This window comes from Myxocyprinus asiaticus, chromosome 8 (genome assembly GCF_019703515.2).
Source record: "Myxocyprinus asiaticus isolate MX2 ecotype Aquarium Trade chromosome 8, UBuf_Myxa_2, whole genome shotgun sequence".
In the NCBI taxonomy this organism is placed as follows: domain Eukaryota; kingdom Metazoa; phylum Chordata; class Actinopteri; order Cypriniformes; family Catostomidae; genus Myxocyprinus; species Myxocyprinus asiaticus.
Genome location: NC_059351.1, coordinates 12,236,293 through 12,256,062, shown reverse-complemented (window position 1 = coordinate 12,256,062; position 19,770 = coordinate 12,236,293). Strand labels below are relative to the sequence as shown.

Below are 19,770 nucleotides of genomic sequence, written 5' to 3'. Positions count from 1 at the left end.
AAAGCATTTTCACAAGTGAATCCCACTGTACGTTTGCTAGAAAATAAAATACAAAAAACAAAAAAAAACCACAAAATAAAAATAAATTGTGAAACAACAAAAATGGAGTACACACATAAATATACAAATAATAGTGTAACCTTTTACAGTGTGTTGGTCGAGTGGTCTTGATCTAAAGTTATTTGATATCAATGTTATTGTTGCTTTGGATGCAAGTGATTCTGGATTCAAAACCCCTTCGTGTCTACAGTTTTTTTAACAACTAAGCAAAATGGCATATCAGTGGATCTACGAATTGGGTGAGCAGTTGATTCAATTCTTTGAAACAGAGATCGGACCATGGCGCAGTACTGAAGTGGAACGCTCGTCAATATGCGGGGGTGCGCGGTCTTGTGCTGCTTTCGTATTCTGCTTCTACCAGCGTCCGCAACTGACTAGAAACTTGAAATATATTGAATAAGTACACTCACTAAATAGAGTGAATAGAACAAAATTTGTCAAATGTATGAAACAAAAACCACATCAGAGAATAAAATAAATGGGATGGATTGACAAACAAGCATTTTTTCTTTCTTTTTGGAATCGAAGGTGCCAGAACGCCATTCCGGACCATACAGGCCCAATTTATCCCCTGGGCCAAGGGCCTTTAACAGATGCTCGTGGATTATTTCTGTTGAAGGTTGCACCTCTTGCTATTGCTAAAATAACAATAAAATCAGAGCAGCGGCAAGTTTGCCTGCACGCTCATAAAAATAAAAATGTATTCCTGTGTGGATTTTAGTCTGACTATATATTATATATATATATTATATACATACAGTATATATAGTTGAAGTCAGGAGTTTACATACACCTTAGCCAAATACATTTAAACACAGTTTTTGGCCCATTCCTCCAGACAGAACTGGTGTAACTAAGACAGATTTTTAGTCCACATGCTTTTTCAGTTCTGCCCACAAAATTTCTATAGGATTGAGGTCAGGACTTTATTATGGCCACTCCAATACCTTGACTTTGTTGTCCTTAAGCCATTTTGCCACAACTTTGGAGGTATGCTTGGGGTCATTGTCCATTTGGAAGACCCATTTGTGACTGAGCTTTAAATTTCTGGCTGATGTCTTGAGATTTTGCTTCAATATATCCACATAATTTTCCTTCCTCATGATGCCATCTATTTGGTGAAGTGCACTAGTCCCTCCTGTAGCAAAGCACCCTTACAACATGATGCTGCAACCCCCATGCTTCACGGTTGGGATGTTCTTCGGCTTGAAGCCTTACCCTTTTATCTCCAAACATAATGATGGTCATTATGGCCAAACAGTTCAATTTTTGTTTCATCAGACCAGAGGACATTTCTCCAAAAAGTAAGATTTTTGTCCCATGTGCACTTGCAAACTGTAGTCTGGCTTTGTAATGGCGGTTTTGGAGCAGTGGTTTCTTCCTTGCTGAGCAGCCTTTCAGCTTATGTTGATGTAGGACTCGTTTTACTGTGGATATAGATACTTGTCTACCTGTTTCCTCCAGCATCTTCACAAGGTCCTTTGCTGTTGTTCTGGGATTGATTTGCACTTTTCGCAACAAACTACGTTCATCTCTAGGAGACAGAATGCATCTCCTTCCTGAGCGGTATGATGGCTGCGTAGTCCCATGGTGTTTATACTTGCGTACTATTGTTTGTACAGATGAACGTGGTACCTTCAAGCATTTGGAAATTGCACCCAAAGATGAACCAGACTTGTGGAGGTCCACAATTATTTTTTTTTTCTGAGGTCTTGGCTGATTTCTTTTGATTTTCCCATAATGTCAAGCAAAGAGGCACTGAGTTTGAAAGTAGGCCTTAAAATACATCCACAGGTACACCTCCAATTCAGTACACCTCCTATCAGAAGCTAATTGGTTAATTGTCTAAAGGCTTGACATCATTTTATGGAATTTTCCAAGCTGCTTAAAGGCACAGTTAACTTAGTGTATGTAAACTTCTGATCCACTGGAATTGTGATGTAGTCAATTAAAAGTGAAACAATCTGTCTGTAAACAATTGTTGGAAAAATTACTCGTGTCATGCACAAAGTAAATGTCCTAAACGACTTGGCAAAACTATAGTTTGCTAATATGAAATCTGTGGAGTGGTTAAAAAATTAGCTTTAATGACCTCAACCTAAGTGTATGTAAACTTCTGACTTCAACTGTATACGTTCAAGAGGTGAAATTTCCAGATCAGATCTGTACACTTACACAGTTTGGAAATATACTGCAAGTGTGATGCTTTAGTTGTGCAATCTGGCAACCATGAGCACGCAAGCTCTCTCTCCACTGCGAAAAGGCGCCAGAAAGTTTTTACGAAAGCACTGGCAAAGTGGCAAACAGGTGTGTCAGAGTTTAGCGATGGGCTAAGTTCAAAAGTTTCACGTACTTTCAAAAATGGCCAAGAGAACAGTACAAGGAAAAAAAAAAATCTTTCTTTAAAAGGAAGAGAACAAAAGGTAAGATATTGCTATGACAAGTTTACAGTTACAACATGTAGCCAACATATTTTTAACTCAATTTTCAGGGTTTCGCCCATAAAACGCTTTTGTGTGTAGAACAACTTTTTGCACCACTGTTTAAGCATCCTTCATAGAAACGACAGCCCAACCGATATGGGACTCTTTGAGACCGATACCGATTTTAGAGATGGAAAATTCACAGATTACCGATATGGTGGCAGATAAATGTAATTTTTGAGCTGGAATGAAAACAGACCTTTTCTATGTGGATTTTTCACCAATTTTGCACCAATATGACTATGCAAAGGTACTCAGAAGGCTGCTTTCTTAAACAAATATTTTTATCAAAGAATATTTTACATTATTATTATACATTGTCAACAAATTCTAGAAATGAACTGAGAAAATAAAGAATAAATAAAAATAAAACAAATAGCTAAATAAACATCAGTACTGTATAGTATTATTCAAATGCTGACCATAAAAACATAAGAGCGGACACCTTGAGACCCTCAAGGCTGAGTGTGAAGTTTAAAAAACAAAATCTGATATTTATTTTGACATTTTTATGAAAAGGCACATTTTGTTTAAGTCATGTGGTGTAACCCTGAGAAAACTTCTTGATATTTGACACAAAAAATTGAAAAAAAATATTTGTACTTTTTTTCTCTTTTTTTTTTATTAAGTTGTTTATACTCATGTATTTAAGGTGCAAGGAAAGTTTATATATATATGGTACTAATAATTACATCAATTAATAGCATCAATACTAATAATAACATCAAATAATAGCATCAATACCAATAATGATAATTCCTCACTGTATGCAAAATCAGATATTTATATCGTTAAATCAAGTATATGTAAATGGGGGAGACAGACTCAATAGTGTGTTCTAGCAGAAAGTGGCATTCTGAAACATCACGTAAACAAAAACGCTGATTTCCTTGCGCCGTTTAAGGGATTAAGAGAAAGCAGTTTGACTCACCTAGGTTTCTTTCGTAAAACATGACATAATGTGGTCATTTTGATAGGTGTTTGAAGAGTGCACGTGCGTGGAACATTAATTTGAAGTCACACAACAACGAGGAACACTCGTAAAATATTAGTTTAAATCGTCTGTCTTGATAAATAGTCATTCTTGATGACCAATTCAAGCTCTAAAATAAATATTTAACAAATTTGGTTAATTCAGTTCTACATCTGCTACTGTCAGCCATAAGATATTGTTGGTCAGTGGAGAAGTACATCAATCAGTTCTTTTGATAAGCATCTGACTGGGTGGTCTAGTGGTAAGTGGAGCGAGTCCCTTGTGTTAGAGGCTCCGGGTTCTAATCCACCCACACTGAACTTTACATTTTAATAAACAAAGATTGAATAAGAACCTCAGTGGATGTATATCTCGAGTGGGGACACATTTGTTTGCATTTTTCTTTGCGATTCGTCTAGAAAGGAGTGCAAGCTGCAGAGCGCTCACCGCCCATTCTCATTTTCCCAAGTACATCACTGTGGCACATTTGTTGCCATCTTCTTATTTCTGTATAATTAACACATAAGATGTTTGTAAAATTAAATGCAGCTCAAACCTTTCACTCAACACTCCTTGAGACTTCATCGTGACCAAAGCACTGCGAGGAAATCAACTTTATATTCATTTTACTTATTATTATATAGTTGTGGTGATGAGCCGTGGCCGAGCAACATCTGTGGAGAATGAGGCCGAGAGAGCGAGTACAGAAAGGATTGACACCTGTGGGAAATCACCTCTAACAGCTGTTTTGTGTTTGCAGTGAGAGCGGAGAGGGATTTAAAGGGCAATCCAGACTGCCGGAGAGGAGGAGAGTCGAGCCTGAACTTGTGTGTGTGTGTGTGTGTGTGTGTGTGCGCGCATTTTTGTGCGGCCTGAAAAGCAAATAGTTTGACTTATGCTGTAAAGCATTTTAAAAAACAAAGTATTATGAGGACTGTCCACCTGGCTGCCACTTCCTCCTTGACAGAGTACAAGAACCTTGTCACAATAGTATTAAAGGAAAATATCAAGAGTGGAGACAAGTAACAGGATGGGGAAAACAGGGTCAAAAGGCAGATTTCAACCTAGGTGATCCGCATGGAAAAAAACACATCTATACCATTCTTACACATTAAGCCATCGTGGCAACACTTCAGGATGCAGTTTGTCTTTAATTTATTTGTTTCCACCAGACTATTTAAGCACAAATAGCTGCACTGTGTGGCAGGTATGTACAACTACTGTAAATAGTCACTCCGTTATAATAGTAATAATGTTATATTATTGATATTATTGAAGTTTTTAATGCTCTCCATCATTAATATGCTGAGGCGAGCGGAAAAAGCACCATAGCATCATAATAAAATGTGCATGCACCGAGAACTTGACGTGAGAGGGTTCCCTTCTAGACACGACCAACCGTGTGGTTCCAGAAGTAAATATCCCAGTAATTTTTTTCATAGGTGTAATTGATTGATTACAATAACTTATACAATTTTAAAGACAAATCTACCATGAGTTCCAAGGTTGTTGAGCAATGGTATACGCATCTGTCAGTGAAATAGCTACAATACACATGATCTTGCTGAGAATGATCCACCAATCAGATGATCGCAGCAAACAAAGTGTGCCAAAATTGGTCTGCATCAACTGCCCACTTCCATGACACACTGTGAATGAAGTAATCAAGTCATCTCCCTACATTCTCAAACTACTTAATTACAAATATATTTTTTTTTGTTTGGTTTTTTATTTGTTGCTTCAAATCAAAGTTTGTATTGCTGGTGGTTGGTTTAGTTTATGGCTTAGAACTCTTACATGAAAGATTTTATAAAATCCTTGTGAAAATCCCAAGAGATCAGCAGTTACAGAAATACTCAAACCAGCCCATCTGGCACGAACATTCATGCCACGGTCCAAATCACTGAGATCACATTTTTCCCCCATTCTGATGGTTGATATTAACATTAACTGAAGCTCCTGACCTGTATCTGCATGATTTTATGCTCTGGATTGCTGCCACACGATTGGCTGATTAGATAAATCACATGGATGATTGTTGGTGCCAGATGGGCTGGTTTGAGTATTTCTGTAACTGCTGATCTCCTGGGATTTCCACACACAACAGTCTCTAGAATTTATTCAGAATGGTGCCAAAAACAGAAAACATCCAGTGAGGGGCAGTTCTGTGGAGAGAAATGCCATGTTGATGAGAGAGGTCAACAAAGAATTACCAGACTGGTTCGAACTGACAAAGTCAATGGTAACTCAGATAACCGCTCTGTACAATTGTGTTGAGAAGAACTGCATCTCAGAATGCTATTCTGAGATGCGGGTTGGCGCTGTTTTGGTGGCACGAGGGGGACCTACACAATATTAAGCAGATGGTTTTAATGTTGTGGCTGATCGGTGTGTTTATATACAGATATATATATATATATCTGTATATATACACACATACATACACACACACACACACACACACACACACACACACACAGTATATACTGTATATAAGTGAACCCACCAATGCGTTCACTATTCATGTTAAGCGTGAACTGCTCCATGGAAATAAAGCGAACTAAACTCAGAGCACCTTCAGATATGGTCTGAGGTCATTTGCAGCATTCTCATAGACGACACTATTTTTGCAAACTGTTTTCAGATGACTGAAACAGAAAAGTTGAAGTAAGAATTCTTTACATGCATGTTTTCCATGAGACACATTAGCGCTGTTGAACGTCTGAAAATACAGTGAATCAGACACGTGCATCAACAGCTTTTCTTTCGTCTGTTCTTCAAAACACACAAAGTGTGTTTCTTCAAGCATGCATTTTGTGTTTAACAGCATTTCTTGTTATGTATTTGTGGCAGGGTGGAGGGCAGGGCCGAGTGTGCAGCATCACGGCCCGGCCCCGCCCTCCACCCTGCCACAGTATCACTCCGAGACGTCTTAAAGGTCACCCGCCACAGTAGCGGGTAGATGAGCAAAATGACCCACCACTGCGCATAAATAGCTGCTAATTTCATACCCTGTGCTACTATTTATTATTTTTGGCAACTTCCCAGCTCAATTTTGTCATTTCCCGATACTGTCGATCATCGTCGGTCAATGACTGAGATCCGCATTGTGATATTTGTCAGATATCATCTATGTCCGATTACATCGTCCTATTGCCCAACTCTAGCTGATTATGGAATTGTTAAAGCTGATGTGTGTATTTTTTTTCATAATAAAATACTTTCTCTTATCCCAGCTTAATATGCAGACAACTACAAATAAGCCATTCGTTGGTCACTTTAGCGGAAAAGTGTAAACACTGTAGCTCTGTGGTGTTATCAATGATCGCTCTGTTTGTTCGAGCCACGTGATAAGATGCACGGGTTGACGGTCTCAGAGGCGGAGGCAGCTAGGATTCGTCCTCCGCCACCCGGATTGAGGCGAATCACTACGCGACTACAAGGACTTAAAAGTGCACTGGGAATTGAGCATTCCAAATTGGGGGAAAAATAAAAAAAAATGTATATGCTTTAACCTAGAAAAGATTCATAGTGCATTTGCTTCACATTTCACTCTTTCATTTGCATTCTGTTGAAATCACTGTGATTAATGAGCAGACATCTCTAAAGGAATTTTGCAAATTGACAGTGCATAGCAGTATTGACTTGCATTCATCTGATCTCTCCACAGGGCAATGTTTGAACCTGGGAGATCAATTTCTATTTTTAAAGCCTTGAGTTTCTTTTAATTCACTTGAGGAAACAAGCAACCGTTGTTGGCCATTTGGTCACACATGCACATCAGTGTTGTAGTTACTGGCTGTGGTCAGTGACAGCTAGAACCAGAGAGCAATGGCTGGATGCTACTTCCTTCTGGCTCTATGGAGAATGGCTAGTCAAGTAAACGGTAAACAGCACTTCTTGAATTTTGAACTTGAAATGTATCAGCACCTTTGTCTCTATGAAAAGGAACACTCAAATTAAACAGTAAAATGCTGTATACTGCCCTTACAAAAACCACTGTGACAGTACTATACAGTGACAGTATCAGACGGTAATACAAAGGTACCATGGTACTGAAAAGTGTATCAAATATTCATGATATATGTGCAATGATTTTGCTGACAAATATTAATCAACATGTATATTGCAATCATTTTTGACCATTAAATTTCCTAAAGACTGCCATTAGACTAGTTTCATGATCCTTTCTTGCCTTGCAACTTGCGAGATGTTCAACTATTTAATGTTTAAGATGTTTTAAAAGTGTATCTGATTTAAACTGATGTAGCAAAAACGGCAAAGTTGGTAAGTTTGATTCATTCCCGTGAATCAGTTCAAACTGTCAGTTTCAATAAATCAATTCAAAACTATGATTCACCAAGAGAGCGCACATCATTCCTCTCTTCATCAAACTGCACTGGCTGCCAATGGTTGCGTGTGTTAAGTTCAAGGCATCGATGCTTGCTTACAGAGCAACCACTCGCTCTGCATCCCATCTACACTCACTACTTCAGGTCTAAAATCCCTCCAGAGGTTTGCGTTCTGCGGGTGAACGTCGCCTCGTAGTGCCATCTCAAAGAAGCCAAAAAATCACTGTCAACTCTCCTCGCTGGTGGAACGACCTGCCAAACTCCACCCGAGCAGCTGGTTCTCTAACATCCTTCAAAAAGCATCTAAAGACACAGCTCTTCCGTGAGCACTCAAACAAATCCCTTTAGTGTACTGTCTTCTTATAAAAGAAAATGTATTAAAAAAAAATTGTCATCCTCCTCGCTAGGGGTACTAATCTAAACAATTTTGAAACTTGTATTACAGCACTTGTTTTACTACTGCCTCCCTAGGATGATTCGCTTCTGTTGTTCTCATTTGTAAGTCGCTTTGGATAAAAGCGTCTGCTAAATTAATAAATGTAAAATGTAAATAAATGTAAATTTGCATCATCACTCTAAAATGTTTGTGGAATTCTGTGGCATTTTAATGTATTTAAATGCTTGAGTATAACCATATATAGGAAAATGTTGCTGTTTATTGCATATGGTGCATATAAATGAAAACAATTTAATATAACGCTCTCATTTCCATTTAGAGAAACACAGTTTGGAAAAATATATACATTATATTTATATTTTTATTCAATTAAAATGAAACATTTTTAATATACTTGGCAACAATGGTTTGGTTGAAATTATAGTAAAAAAAAATAAAATAAAAATCACACTTTTAAAGGGATTGTTCACCCAAAATGAAAATTCTCATCAGTTTCTCACCCTCGTGCAATCTCAGATGTGAATGATTTTCTTTCTCTAGCAGAAAAATAATCGCAGCTCTGTAGGTCCTTACAATGCAAGTGAATGGTGGCCAGAACTTTAAAGCTCCAAAAAGCACATACAGGCAGCATAAAAGTAATACATAAGACTCCAGTGATTAAATCCATGTTTTTAGAAGCAATATGATAGGTGTGGGTAAGAAACAGATCAATATTCAAGTCCTTTTTTACAATAAATCTCCACTTTCACTTTCCTAAGCACTCTTCTCTCATAAGAGGAGTTATTCTTTTGTTTTTGGTGATTTGCATTCTTTGTGCATATCACCACCTAATGGGCAGGGAGGAGAATTTATAGTATAAAAGGACTTAAATATTGATCTGTTTCTCACCTAACACCTATCATATCACTTCTGAAGATATGGATTCAACTACTAGAGTCATATTGATTACTTTTATGCTGCCTTTATGTGCTTGTTGGAGCTTCAAAGTTCTGGTCACCATTCACTTGCATTGTGTGATCCTCCAGAGCTGAGATAATCTACTAAAAATCTTAGTTTGGTGTCAGGGACTAAAACGGTTCAAGGAATGAAAACAAGAAAATGCACAAACTTTTTAGTAGAACATAACTGAAAACCTTCAATTGTTCCAGAGTAAAAACTTTATTTTTAAATGCTGGTAACCTGTTATAACTGGTTAATTCATGAAACTAAAGGCCAAAGGTTTATCACAGTACATTTTTGGAACTACACCACTTCATATTCCCTGAAAAATTAAACATGTGCTTTGATCCTGAAGGAAACTGCTGCATCACACATTTCTTTGCCTAACTGCTCATTGTGGATGTTGTATTCTGTGAATGAAGACCTTTTTAACAACTATGTATAATTAATTACTACATATACATAAACGGCTGATCCATTTACAAGGAAAACATAAATAGAGGTAGAAAGTACATTTCTCAGTTGTTTCCAAGTCTTCACTGAATTATTGTTAGATATGATGCAATAATACAGATTTGATGCTGCCTGGTTTTGACTGAGAAGCAGATCTGTAATTAAAATTATACTTAACTGTATGCTGATAAATCCACCACACAGGGGAAAAAAATGTATAGCTTTTATTCCGCTTATTTTGGTGAGGCAAGTGACTTATTTTGGGCTTGTTTTTCCCAGACCAGGTTGCTTGTTTCTCTTGCAAGATCTGGTAACACTGCAATTGTTATTTTACCCACCCCTTAGCACAGAGTACTGTCATTTCAAAAAGAAAGTTATAAACCGTTCTTTTATTTTGTTCTAACCAGTAATCTTTTGGAAAGGAGACTGCAGAACTTCTGAAAAACATTTAGGTTTTAGTCCCTGGTTTTGTGTTCAGCAGAAGAAAGAAAGTCATACACATCTAGACTGGCATGAGGGTGAGTAAATCGTGATGAAACTAATTTTTTAATCACTCCACAGATTTCATATTAGCAAACTATAGTTTTGGCAATTCGTTTAAGACATCTACTTTGTGCATGACACAAGTAATTTTTCCAACCATTGTTTACAGACAGATTGTTTCACTTTTAATTGACTATCACAATTCCAGTGGATCAGAAGTTTACATACACTAAGTTAACTGTGCCTTTAAGCAGCTTGGAAAATTCCAGAAAATGATGTCAAGCCTTTGGACAATTAGCCAATTAGCTTCTGATAGGAGGTGTATTGAATTTGAGGTGTACCTGTGGATATATTTTAAGGCCTACCTTTAATCTCAGTGCCTCTTTGCTTGACATCATGGGAAAAAAATCAAATGAAATCAGCCAAGACCTCAGAAAAAAAAATGGTGGACCTCCACAAGTCTGGTTCATCCTTGGGAGCAATTTCCAAACACCTAAAGGTACCACACTCATCTGTACAAACAACAGTATGCATGGGACAACGCAGCCATTATACCGCTCAGGAATGAGACGCATTCTGTCTGCTAGAGATGAACGTAGTTTGGTGCGAAAAGTGCAAATCAATCCAAGAACAACAGCAAAGGACCTTGTGAAGATGCTGGAGGAATCTATATCCACAGTAAAACAAGTCCTATATCAACATAACCTGAAAGGCTGCTCAACAAGGAAGAAGCCACTGCTCCAAAACTGCCATAAAAAAGCCAGACTACAGTTTGCAAGTGCACATGGGTAAAGATCTTACTTTTTGGAGAAATGTCCTCTGGTCTGATGAAACAAAAATTTAACTGTTTAGTCATAATGACCATTGTTATGTTAGAAGGAAAAAGGGTGAGGCTTGCAAGCCGAAGAACACCATCCCAACCGTGAAGCATGGGGGTAGCAGCATCATGTTGTGGGGGTGCTTTGCTGCAGGAGGGACTGGTGCACTTCACAAAATAGATGGCATCATGAGGAAGGAAAAGTATGTGGATATATTGAAGCAACATCTCAAGACATCAACCAGGAAGTTAAAGCTCAGTCACAAATGGGTCTTCCAAATGGACAATGACCCCAAGAATACCTCCAAAGTTGTGGCAAAATGGCTTAAGGACAACAAAGTCAAGGTATTGGAGTGGCCATCACAAAGCCTTGACCTCAATCCGCTAGAAAATTTGTGGGCAGAACTGAAAAAGCGTGTGCAAGCAAGGAGTATTTAGTTAAGGTGTATTTAAACTTCTGACTTCAACTGTATATATATATATAAACTCAGCAAAAAAAGAAACGTCCTCTCACTTTCAACTGATTTTATTTTCAGCAAATTTAACATGTTTAAATATTTGTATGGACATAAAAAGATTCAACAACTAAGACATAAACTGAACAAGTTTAACAGACATGTGACTAACAGAAATGGAATAATGTGTCACTATGGGTTTGTGCCCATAGGCGACGTTGTTGCCGGTGATGTCTGGTAAGGACCTGCCTTACAACAGGCCTACAAGCCCTCAGTCCAGCCTCTCTCAGCCTACTGCAGACAGTCTGAACACTGATGGAGGGATTGTGCATTCCTGGTGTAACTCAGGCTGTTGTTGTTGCCATCCTGTACCTGTCCCGCAGGTGTGATATTTGGATGTACCGATCCTGTGCAGGTGTTGTTACATGTGGCCTGCCACTGCGAGGACGATCAGCTGTCCTTCCTGTCTCCCTGTAGCACTGTCTTAGGCGTTTCACAGTACGGACATTGCAATTAATTGCCCTGGCCACATCTACAGTTCTCATGCCTCCATACAGCATGCCTAAGGCACGTTCACGCAGATGAGCAGGGACCCTGGGCATCTTTCTTTTGGTGTTTTTCAGAGTCAGTAGAAAGGTCTCTTTAGTGTCCTAAGTTTTCATAACTGTGACCTTAATTGCCTACCGTATGTAAGCTGTTAGTGTCTTAACGACCATGCCACAGGTGCATGTTCATTAATTGTTTATGATTCATTGAACAAGCATGGAAAACATTGTTTAAACCCTTTAAAATAAAGATCTGTAAAGTTATTTGGATTTTTACAAAATTATCTTTAAAATACAGTGTCCTGAAAAAGGGTTTATATAGCCTAGCCTTAGAACAGATTGACTTTCATATGCATATGTTAAGCTATTTACATGGTACTCCAAGATATTTCAAATTATACCACGATATTATGCATGGTGCATGTCCAGATAAACATGATAATATTAGGGTACTTGTTTTGGAAGTGTGATGAAACTGCTTGATGCTATTGTAATGAAGAAATGCAGTCATTAAAAACAGAACTACCTTCCAGAGCATGGTGAAATGTGCTTCGGCTGTGACAGAATCTAATTAGGTGTTTATACCCAGAGTCAGACAGACAGATAGGTTGGTTTTCCAAATTTTCTGGCAGTAATTCCCTAGTGATGTGATGTGAGCTGAACAGCAAAACTGGATCCCTAATCATAATAAATTAAATATGACGAAATGATGAATATAACACATATGACCAAATGTTGCATTTGCATCTGGAAATGTACTGTAGATGTACTGTAGCCTAAATGTTTATGGTGCCTTGTGAATGTTGATTAATTTGTGTGGGCTGAAGTACACAAATGCACCACGATTTGCTAAGCTGAAACTCAGAAAAAAATAAAAATATAAATAAAAAACTGGCTATCTCCAAAGCTCCTAAGAATCACATCTTTTCTGGATAGTAACTGTTCAGCGACTGGACAGCATGTTCTGATGTGCAACATGCGCTTAGTAGATGGTGAAGTCATTAAAAACAGATCAAACATAAATGCCACCTCTTTAGGGGTAAATGTGGTGCTTCGTTTTGAATCAGATCTGATCTAATTGCTTTCTCAAAATGTCCTATTTCACTCGAGTCCTGTATCTCTCTAAATGTCTGATTCCACTTACCACTGAATATTCTGGGACACCTAAGTCAACCATAAAAATCATGCATTATCACAAACATGTATGAAATTATGAGTTATAACACAGAACATCATGTTCACAAAACTAGGCCCCCTTTAGCTGAAATACATGCCACTTAGAATGGAATTAATCAACAATCTAGCGCCTTAAAAATACGAATTTTATCCAACTAGTTGCCCATGCTGCAGTAAAAAGCTTCAGAGGGTGATGTCATGCCAAAGCACAACCTTTGATTACGCCGCTTGGCGCGCTCACACATTGATCTTGATGTTGGCTCAGATTTCCAAAATCACACAGCTCTTGAACTCGACCTACCTTTTGATACTCGGAGTCCTCCGGGCGGAAATCGCTGCTGGTCAGCTGAAACTGTAGGTTGAAGTGGGGAAGGCGATGGAAAAGGTTAACCCACCACGGCGGAGAATAATTCACCACTGCAGCCATCGTGTCCGTGTAGATGTCGATATGTCACTGCAAAAGACACAATATTGAATTCAGCAGCAATGCAATCATGTCGCATTGCATCAAATGCGTTTAAACTGTCTTTACGCACTGCCTCCAGTTAAGCAGGGGTTAAAATCTGCACCAAAGACCCCAGAGCAAACAAATGCACAACTATTTTGTAGCCGCGAGCGTGCAACACTATTGTTTAACGCCCCTGTTATTCGTAATTAGATCATTTCGATAGTTATCAAATCTTAAGTCAATGATAATCATTATGCGTTAATTTAAGACTGGGAATGTTGAAAATGCAGATTTCTTAAGGGCCGTTCAGACCGAACGCGTTCTTACGCTTAAATATAGCTAGACGCAGGTGTCTCGAGACGCGTTTTAACTTCTGCGCGAGACGCGGCGCAACGGTCAAAGACTTCCGTCAAGCGCGTGTTTACATAATAAAACGATTTCAAACGCTAAAACGAACGCAAAAACGCCTCCAGTGTGAACGGCCCCTTAGACAGGCTTTTGTTACCACAAATCTTACCCGTTAACGGGCTAAACCATATTTCCAGCAACAAACAAAACGTCCAGTGAGCTAAAGAAATTGTTATTGATTATTGATACATAAAACAAATGGCACCAAGACCCCGGATGGAAAAATATTGTAGCGAAGTCCTTAATGCATGTAGACTCTTAGTGTCTTGATGAATGGAAGGTGTCCTCTCTTTTTCGTAATTTTGATCGAAATGGACACACGCAGGTTTATATCTTGTCCACCGAAGCCCCGAATCTAACGTGAGAAGTGCACAGAGCGCTCAAAAGTGTCTGCATGTTATCCAGCGATCCAAACTCAGTAGAAGTGAAGGAAGAGCTTTAAATGGCTTTGATGTCATCCAAAGGCGCTTTTGTGGTCCTGCGCTGTCCTCCAATGGACGCCTATGATCAGCGCTTCCTCATTTCCATCGCGTTACATGGAAATGAATAAGTACGCAAGGACATCCAACATTAGTTAGTTATTTGTGAGCACTGAGCAGCAGCCTACAGTAAGAAACTGTCGTTAATGTCAATCATCCACGTCCATTTTTATACACAAATAAATTAATGTGTTTACTGAGCTCTAGTGGCCAAGAGACGCAACTGACAGACAAATCACACCATCCCCTAATGTACAACTTAAACCAGGGGTTTTCAAATTTTTTTAATGCCAAGGACTGTGTTTTAATGCTGATACTTTGGTAGAAAAATGGTATGAGTGATATTATAAAACGTGTTGTTTGCTAAATTAAATCATTGCTTTTTATATTGCCACTGTACTGAAGAAATATATCTGGAAAATATTTACTTTGTATTAAGTTGACAATTTATCTTTTTCTGCCCAGTGCCCACTATTAGAGTAGTATTAAATATAAACAGAAATATTTGTAATTCAATTAAAAAATATATTTGTAAACTGTAGAAAGTAGAATAAAAAGGTAAAAATGTTACATTTGTTTATATATATAGACACACTGGCAGCCAGAAGTTTGGAATAATGTACAGATTTTGCTCTTATGGAAATAAATTGGTACTTTTATTCACCAAAGTGGCATTCAGTTGATCACAATGTATAGTCAGGACATTAATAATGTGAAAAATGACTATTACAATTTGAAAAAAATGTTCAGAACTTCTTAAAACTACTTCAAAGAGTTCTCATCAAAACATCCTCCACGTGCAGCAATGACAGCTTTGCAGATCCTTGGCATTCTAGCTGTCAGTTTGTCCAGATACTCAGGTGACATTTCACCCCACGCTTCCTGTAGCACTTGCCATAGATGTGGCTGTCTTGTCGGGCACTTCTCACGCACCTTACAGTCTATCTGATCCCACAAAAGCTCAATGGGGTTAAGATCCATAACACTCTTTTCCAATTACCTGTCGTCCAGTGTCTGTGTTTCTTTGCCCACTCTAACCTTTTCTTTTTATTTTTCTGTTTCAAAAGTGGCTTTTTCTTTGCAATTCTTCCCATAAGGCCTGCACCTCTGAGTCTTCTCTTTACTGATGTACATGAAACTGGTGTTGAGCGGGTAGAATTCAATGAAGCTGTCAGTTGAGGACATGTGAGGCGTCTATTTCTCAAACTAGAGACTCTGATGTACTTATCCTCTTGTTTAGTTGTACATCTGGCCTTCCACATCTCTTTCTGTCCTTGTTAGTGCCAGTTGTCCTTTGTCTTTGAAGACTGTATTGTACACCTTTGTATGAAATCTTCAGTTTTTTGGCAATTTCAAGCATTGTATAGCCTTCATTCCTCAAAACAATGATTGACTGACAAGTTTCTAGAGAAAGCTGTTTCTTTTTTTTGCCATTTTTGACCTAATATTGACCTTAAGACATGCCAGACTATTGCATAGTGTGGCAACACAAAAACAAACACAAAGACAATGTTAAGCTTCATTTAACGAACCAAATAGCTTTCAGCAGTGTTTGATATAATGGCAAGTGATTTTCTAGTACCAAATTAGCAATTTAGCATGATGACTCAAGGATAAGGTGTTGGAGTGATGGCTGCTGGAAATGGGGCCTGTCTTGATTTGATCAAAAATGACTTTTTCAAATAGTGATGGTGCTGTTTTTCACATCAGTAATGTCCTAACTATACTTTGTGATCAGTTGAATGCCATTTTGGTGAATTAAATTACCAATGTCCTTCTGATTATTCTTACATTATTCCAAACTTTTGGCTGCCAGTGTGTGTATATATATATGATATATATATATATATATATATATATATATATATATATATATATATATATATATTGGGGGGGGGGGAATCCCTGCTTCTTGAATCACCTGCCTATATATATATATATATATATATATATATATATATATATCTCCTTTGAGTGATTTGTAATGAGTTATTAATCAATATTTATCCTTCTAAATATCAAATGATTTGAATTACTTCTTCAAGCTTATGAGATTTACTAGTTATTAAATTATATGTCTGAAATGTGCTCTCTCTTTGTATGTTTATAAGAAAAGCACCTAACACCTGTTAAAACCTATATTTACTCTTCTAGCTGACCCTGACAGCCTAGGTCACTGTGGGTCACTCAGGCCTGTTGCCTACGACAATTCTTAGTTAAAGCATTTACTTTATTTTTCATCTTCAATCACTAAAGAGTAATGACAAATATTGTATGAACCTCTTACTGAGAGAAAGCATATCTAATCAGTATGTTTTGGGAAAGTTTCATGGTGAGAGCTAGAGCTCAACCAAATCCAACCTTGAAGAAGTTGTGTATCTGCTACTCTTTTGTCACAGGACCTGACGTGAAAAACTGGCATGCAGGGGAGGTGAGATGAACATCTGACGGGACAAACTGGCATCTAGTACCTCAGATTGGTGACCTTAGAAGGTCACTTTGTACCTAAACCGGGATTTGACTGATGTCCTGATAATCAATGGAGATATTCTTCTGGCTAACAGCCCATATGTGGACATTTTTAAAGTTTATCTGTGAAACCAATCAGAATCATTCAACCTGACATGATGATGTAGCTTAGTGACTTGTGTGAGAGTATAATTGCTGCTGTAATGAGAATGTAGGTAGAGCAGCCTACAAACTCTACGTGAGTGTGAAGCTGACTTCTGCTTGATGAAACTGCAAACTATTCTTCAGTAAAATCTTCTTCAATTGCTTGCATCTCTGACTCCTGGTCTTCATTCATCATATCTGGTCCTTGGGTCTTAACTGTAAAATCCCCTACAGTATATATGTGTGTGTGTGTGTATAAAATATAATATATATATTGATTTTGAAAATATGATTGATCATGCAAAAAAAAAAAAAAACTGTTATTTGGCTCCTTTTTAAATCATAATGATAACAGAAATCACCCAAATGGCCCTGATCAAAAGTTTACATACCCTTGAATGTTTGGCCTTGTAACAGACACACAAGGTGACACACACAGGTTTAAATGGCAATTAAAGGTTAATTTCCCACACCTGTGGCTTTTTAAACTGCAATTAGTGTCTGTGTATAAATAGTCAATGAGTTTGTTAGCTCTCATGTGGATGCACTGAGCAGGCTAGATACTGAGCCATGGGGAGCAGAAAAGTACTGTCAAAAGACCTGCGTAACAAGGTAATGGAACTTTATAAAGATGGAAAAGGATATAAAAATATATCTAAAGCCTTGAAAATGCCAGTCAGTACTGTTCAATCACTTATTAAGAAGTGGAAAATTTGGAGATCTCGATACCAAGCCAAGGTCAGGTAAACCAAGAAAGATTTCAGCCACAACTGCCAGAAGAATTGTTTAGGATACAAAGAAAAACCCACAGGTAACCTCGGTAGAAATACAGGCTGCTCTGGAAAAAGATGGTATGGTTGTTTCAAGGAGCAAAATACGACGACACGAATAAAAATGAGCTGCATGGTCGAGTTGCCAGAAAGAAGCCAATGCCACAAAAAAGCCCGGTTATAATATGCCCGACAACACCTTGACACGCCTCACAGCTTCTGGCACACTGTAATTTGGAGTGATGAGACCAAAATAGAGCTTTATGGTCACAACCATAAGCGCTATGTTTGGAGAGGGGTCAACAAGTATTGTGCTCCTTGAAACAACCACACCATCTTTTTCCAGAGCAGCCTGTATTTCTCCTGAGGTTACCTGTGGGTTTTTACTTGTATCCCAAACAATTCTTCTGGCAGTTGTGGCTGAAATCTTTCTTGGTCTACCTGACCTTGGCTTGGTATCAAGGGATCCCCAAATTTTCCACTTCTTAATAAGTGATTGAACAGTACTGACTGGCATTTTCAAGGCTTTGGATATCTTTTTATATCCTTTTCCATCTTTATAAAGTTCCATTACCTTATTACACAGTTCTTTTCTGCTACCCCACTGCTCAGTGCATCCACGTGAGAGCTAACAAACTCATTGACTATTTATACACCGACACTTATTGCAATTTAAAAAGCCACAGGTGTGGGAAATTAACCTTTAACTGCCATTTAAACCTGTGTATGTCAGCCTGTGTGTCTGTAACAAGGCCAAACATTCAAGGGTATTTAAACTTTTGATCAGGGCCATTTGGGTGATTTCTGTTATCATTATGATTTAAAAAGGAGCCAAACAACTATGTGATAATAAATGGCTTCATATGATCACTATCCTTAAATAAAAGACAGTTTTTTTGCATGATCAGTCATATTTTCAAAATCAATGCAAAAATTTCACAATTTCTGCCAGGGTATGCAAACTTTTGAGCACAACTGTGTATATGTGTATATATATATATATATATATATATATATATATAAAAAATACACTTTTCATCTCTGACATTTTCTATGGACAACTGGACCCCAGTTTGACACCATAGTTCTTGCATTATAATCATACTTAAAAGGAATTTTACACAATAATAATAATACTGACATTATTATTCACCCCCAAGTCGTTCCACTATGTATTTTAATCTGATACAAGTTAAGCTCAGTTGACAGCATTTGTGGCATGTTGATTACCACCAAATTTCATTTCGACTTTTCGCTCCTTTTCCCTTAAAAAAAGCAAAAAGCTGTGTTACAGTGACTGAGGCACTTACAATGGAAGTGAATGGGGCCAATTTGTAAACGTTAAAATACTCAGTTTCAGAAGTATAGCCACAAGACATAAACAATTTACATGTTAAAACCTATTTAGTGTGATTAAATCACTTACTAACCTTTTCTGTGTTGCCATGACGACACAATGTTGTAAATCCCAAATCCCTAAAAAGACTGTAAATATGATTTAAACAACTTGACAGCTCAAATACACGAGTTTTAACCGAAAAATGAATGCAAGTGCTTTTATCAGATTATGAGATAACACATTTCTAAACTCTTCAAAACTTGTCCCCATTCACGTCCATTGTAAGTGTCTCACTGTAACCTCAATTTTTGCTTTTTTTAAAGAAAAGGAGGGACGAGTTGAAATAATTTTTTTGCTAATGAACATCATACCACAAATCAGTTGAGCTTAACTTGTATTGGACCCGGAATATTCCTTTAAAGTTTAAAAATATCCCTTTGAATTGCATTGTTAATTGAAAATATAATCTACATTGATGGTGCTATTGTTAAATTTGCATACTGATATGTTATGGGTCTTTTCTCTCTTGCATCTATTCATGTCCAAAGACAATGTATATAACACTTCCATCGTACCAGAG

At 37.7% G+C, this 19,770-nt stretch overlaps 1 protein-coding gene across 2 annotated transcripts in view; it reads right to left on the bottom strand.

The window, feature by feature from the left end:
* Window positions 1-14,621, bottom strand: part of ttyh3b (tweety family member 3b) — a 78,755-nt gene extending 64,134 nt beyond the window's left edge. For both annotated transcript variants that reach the window (XM_051705141.1, XM_051705143.1), the window contains exons 1-2: window positions 14,099-14,621; window positions 13,435-13,587 (exon numbers count right to left, since the gene is read on the bottom strand). In XM_051705141.1, coding sequence (XP_051561101.1) covers window positions 13,435-13,560 — 126 coding nt within the window. In that variant the 5' untranslated portion in view covers window positions 13,561-13,587; window positions 14,099-14,621. The remainder of the gene's footprint in view (window positions 1-13,434; window positions 13,588-14,098) is intronic.
* Window positions 14,622-19,770: the final 5,149 nt, after the last annotated feature.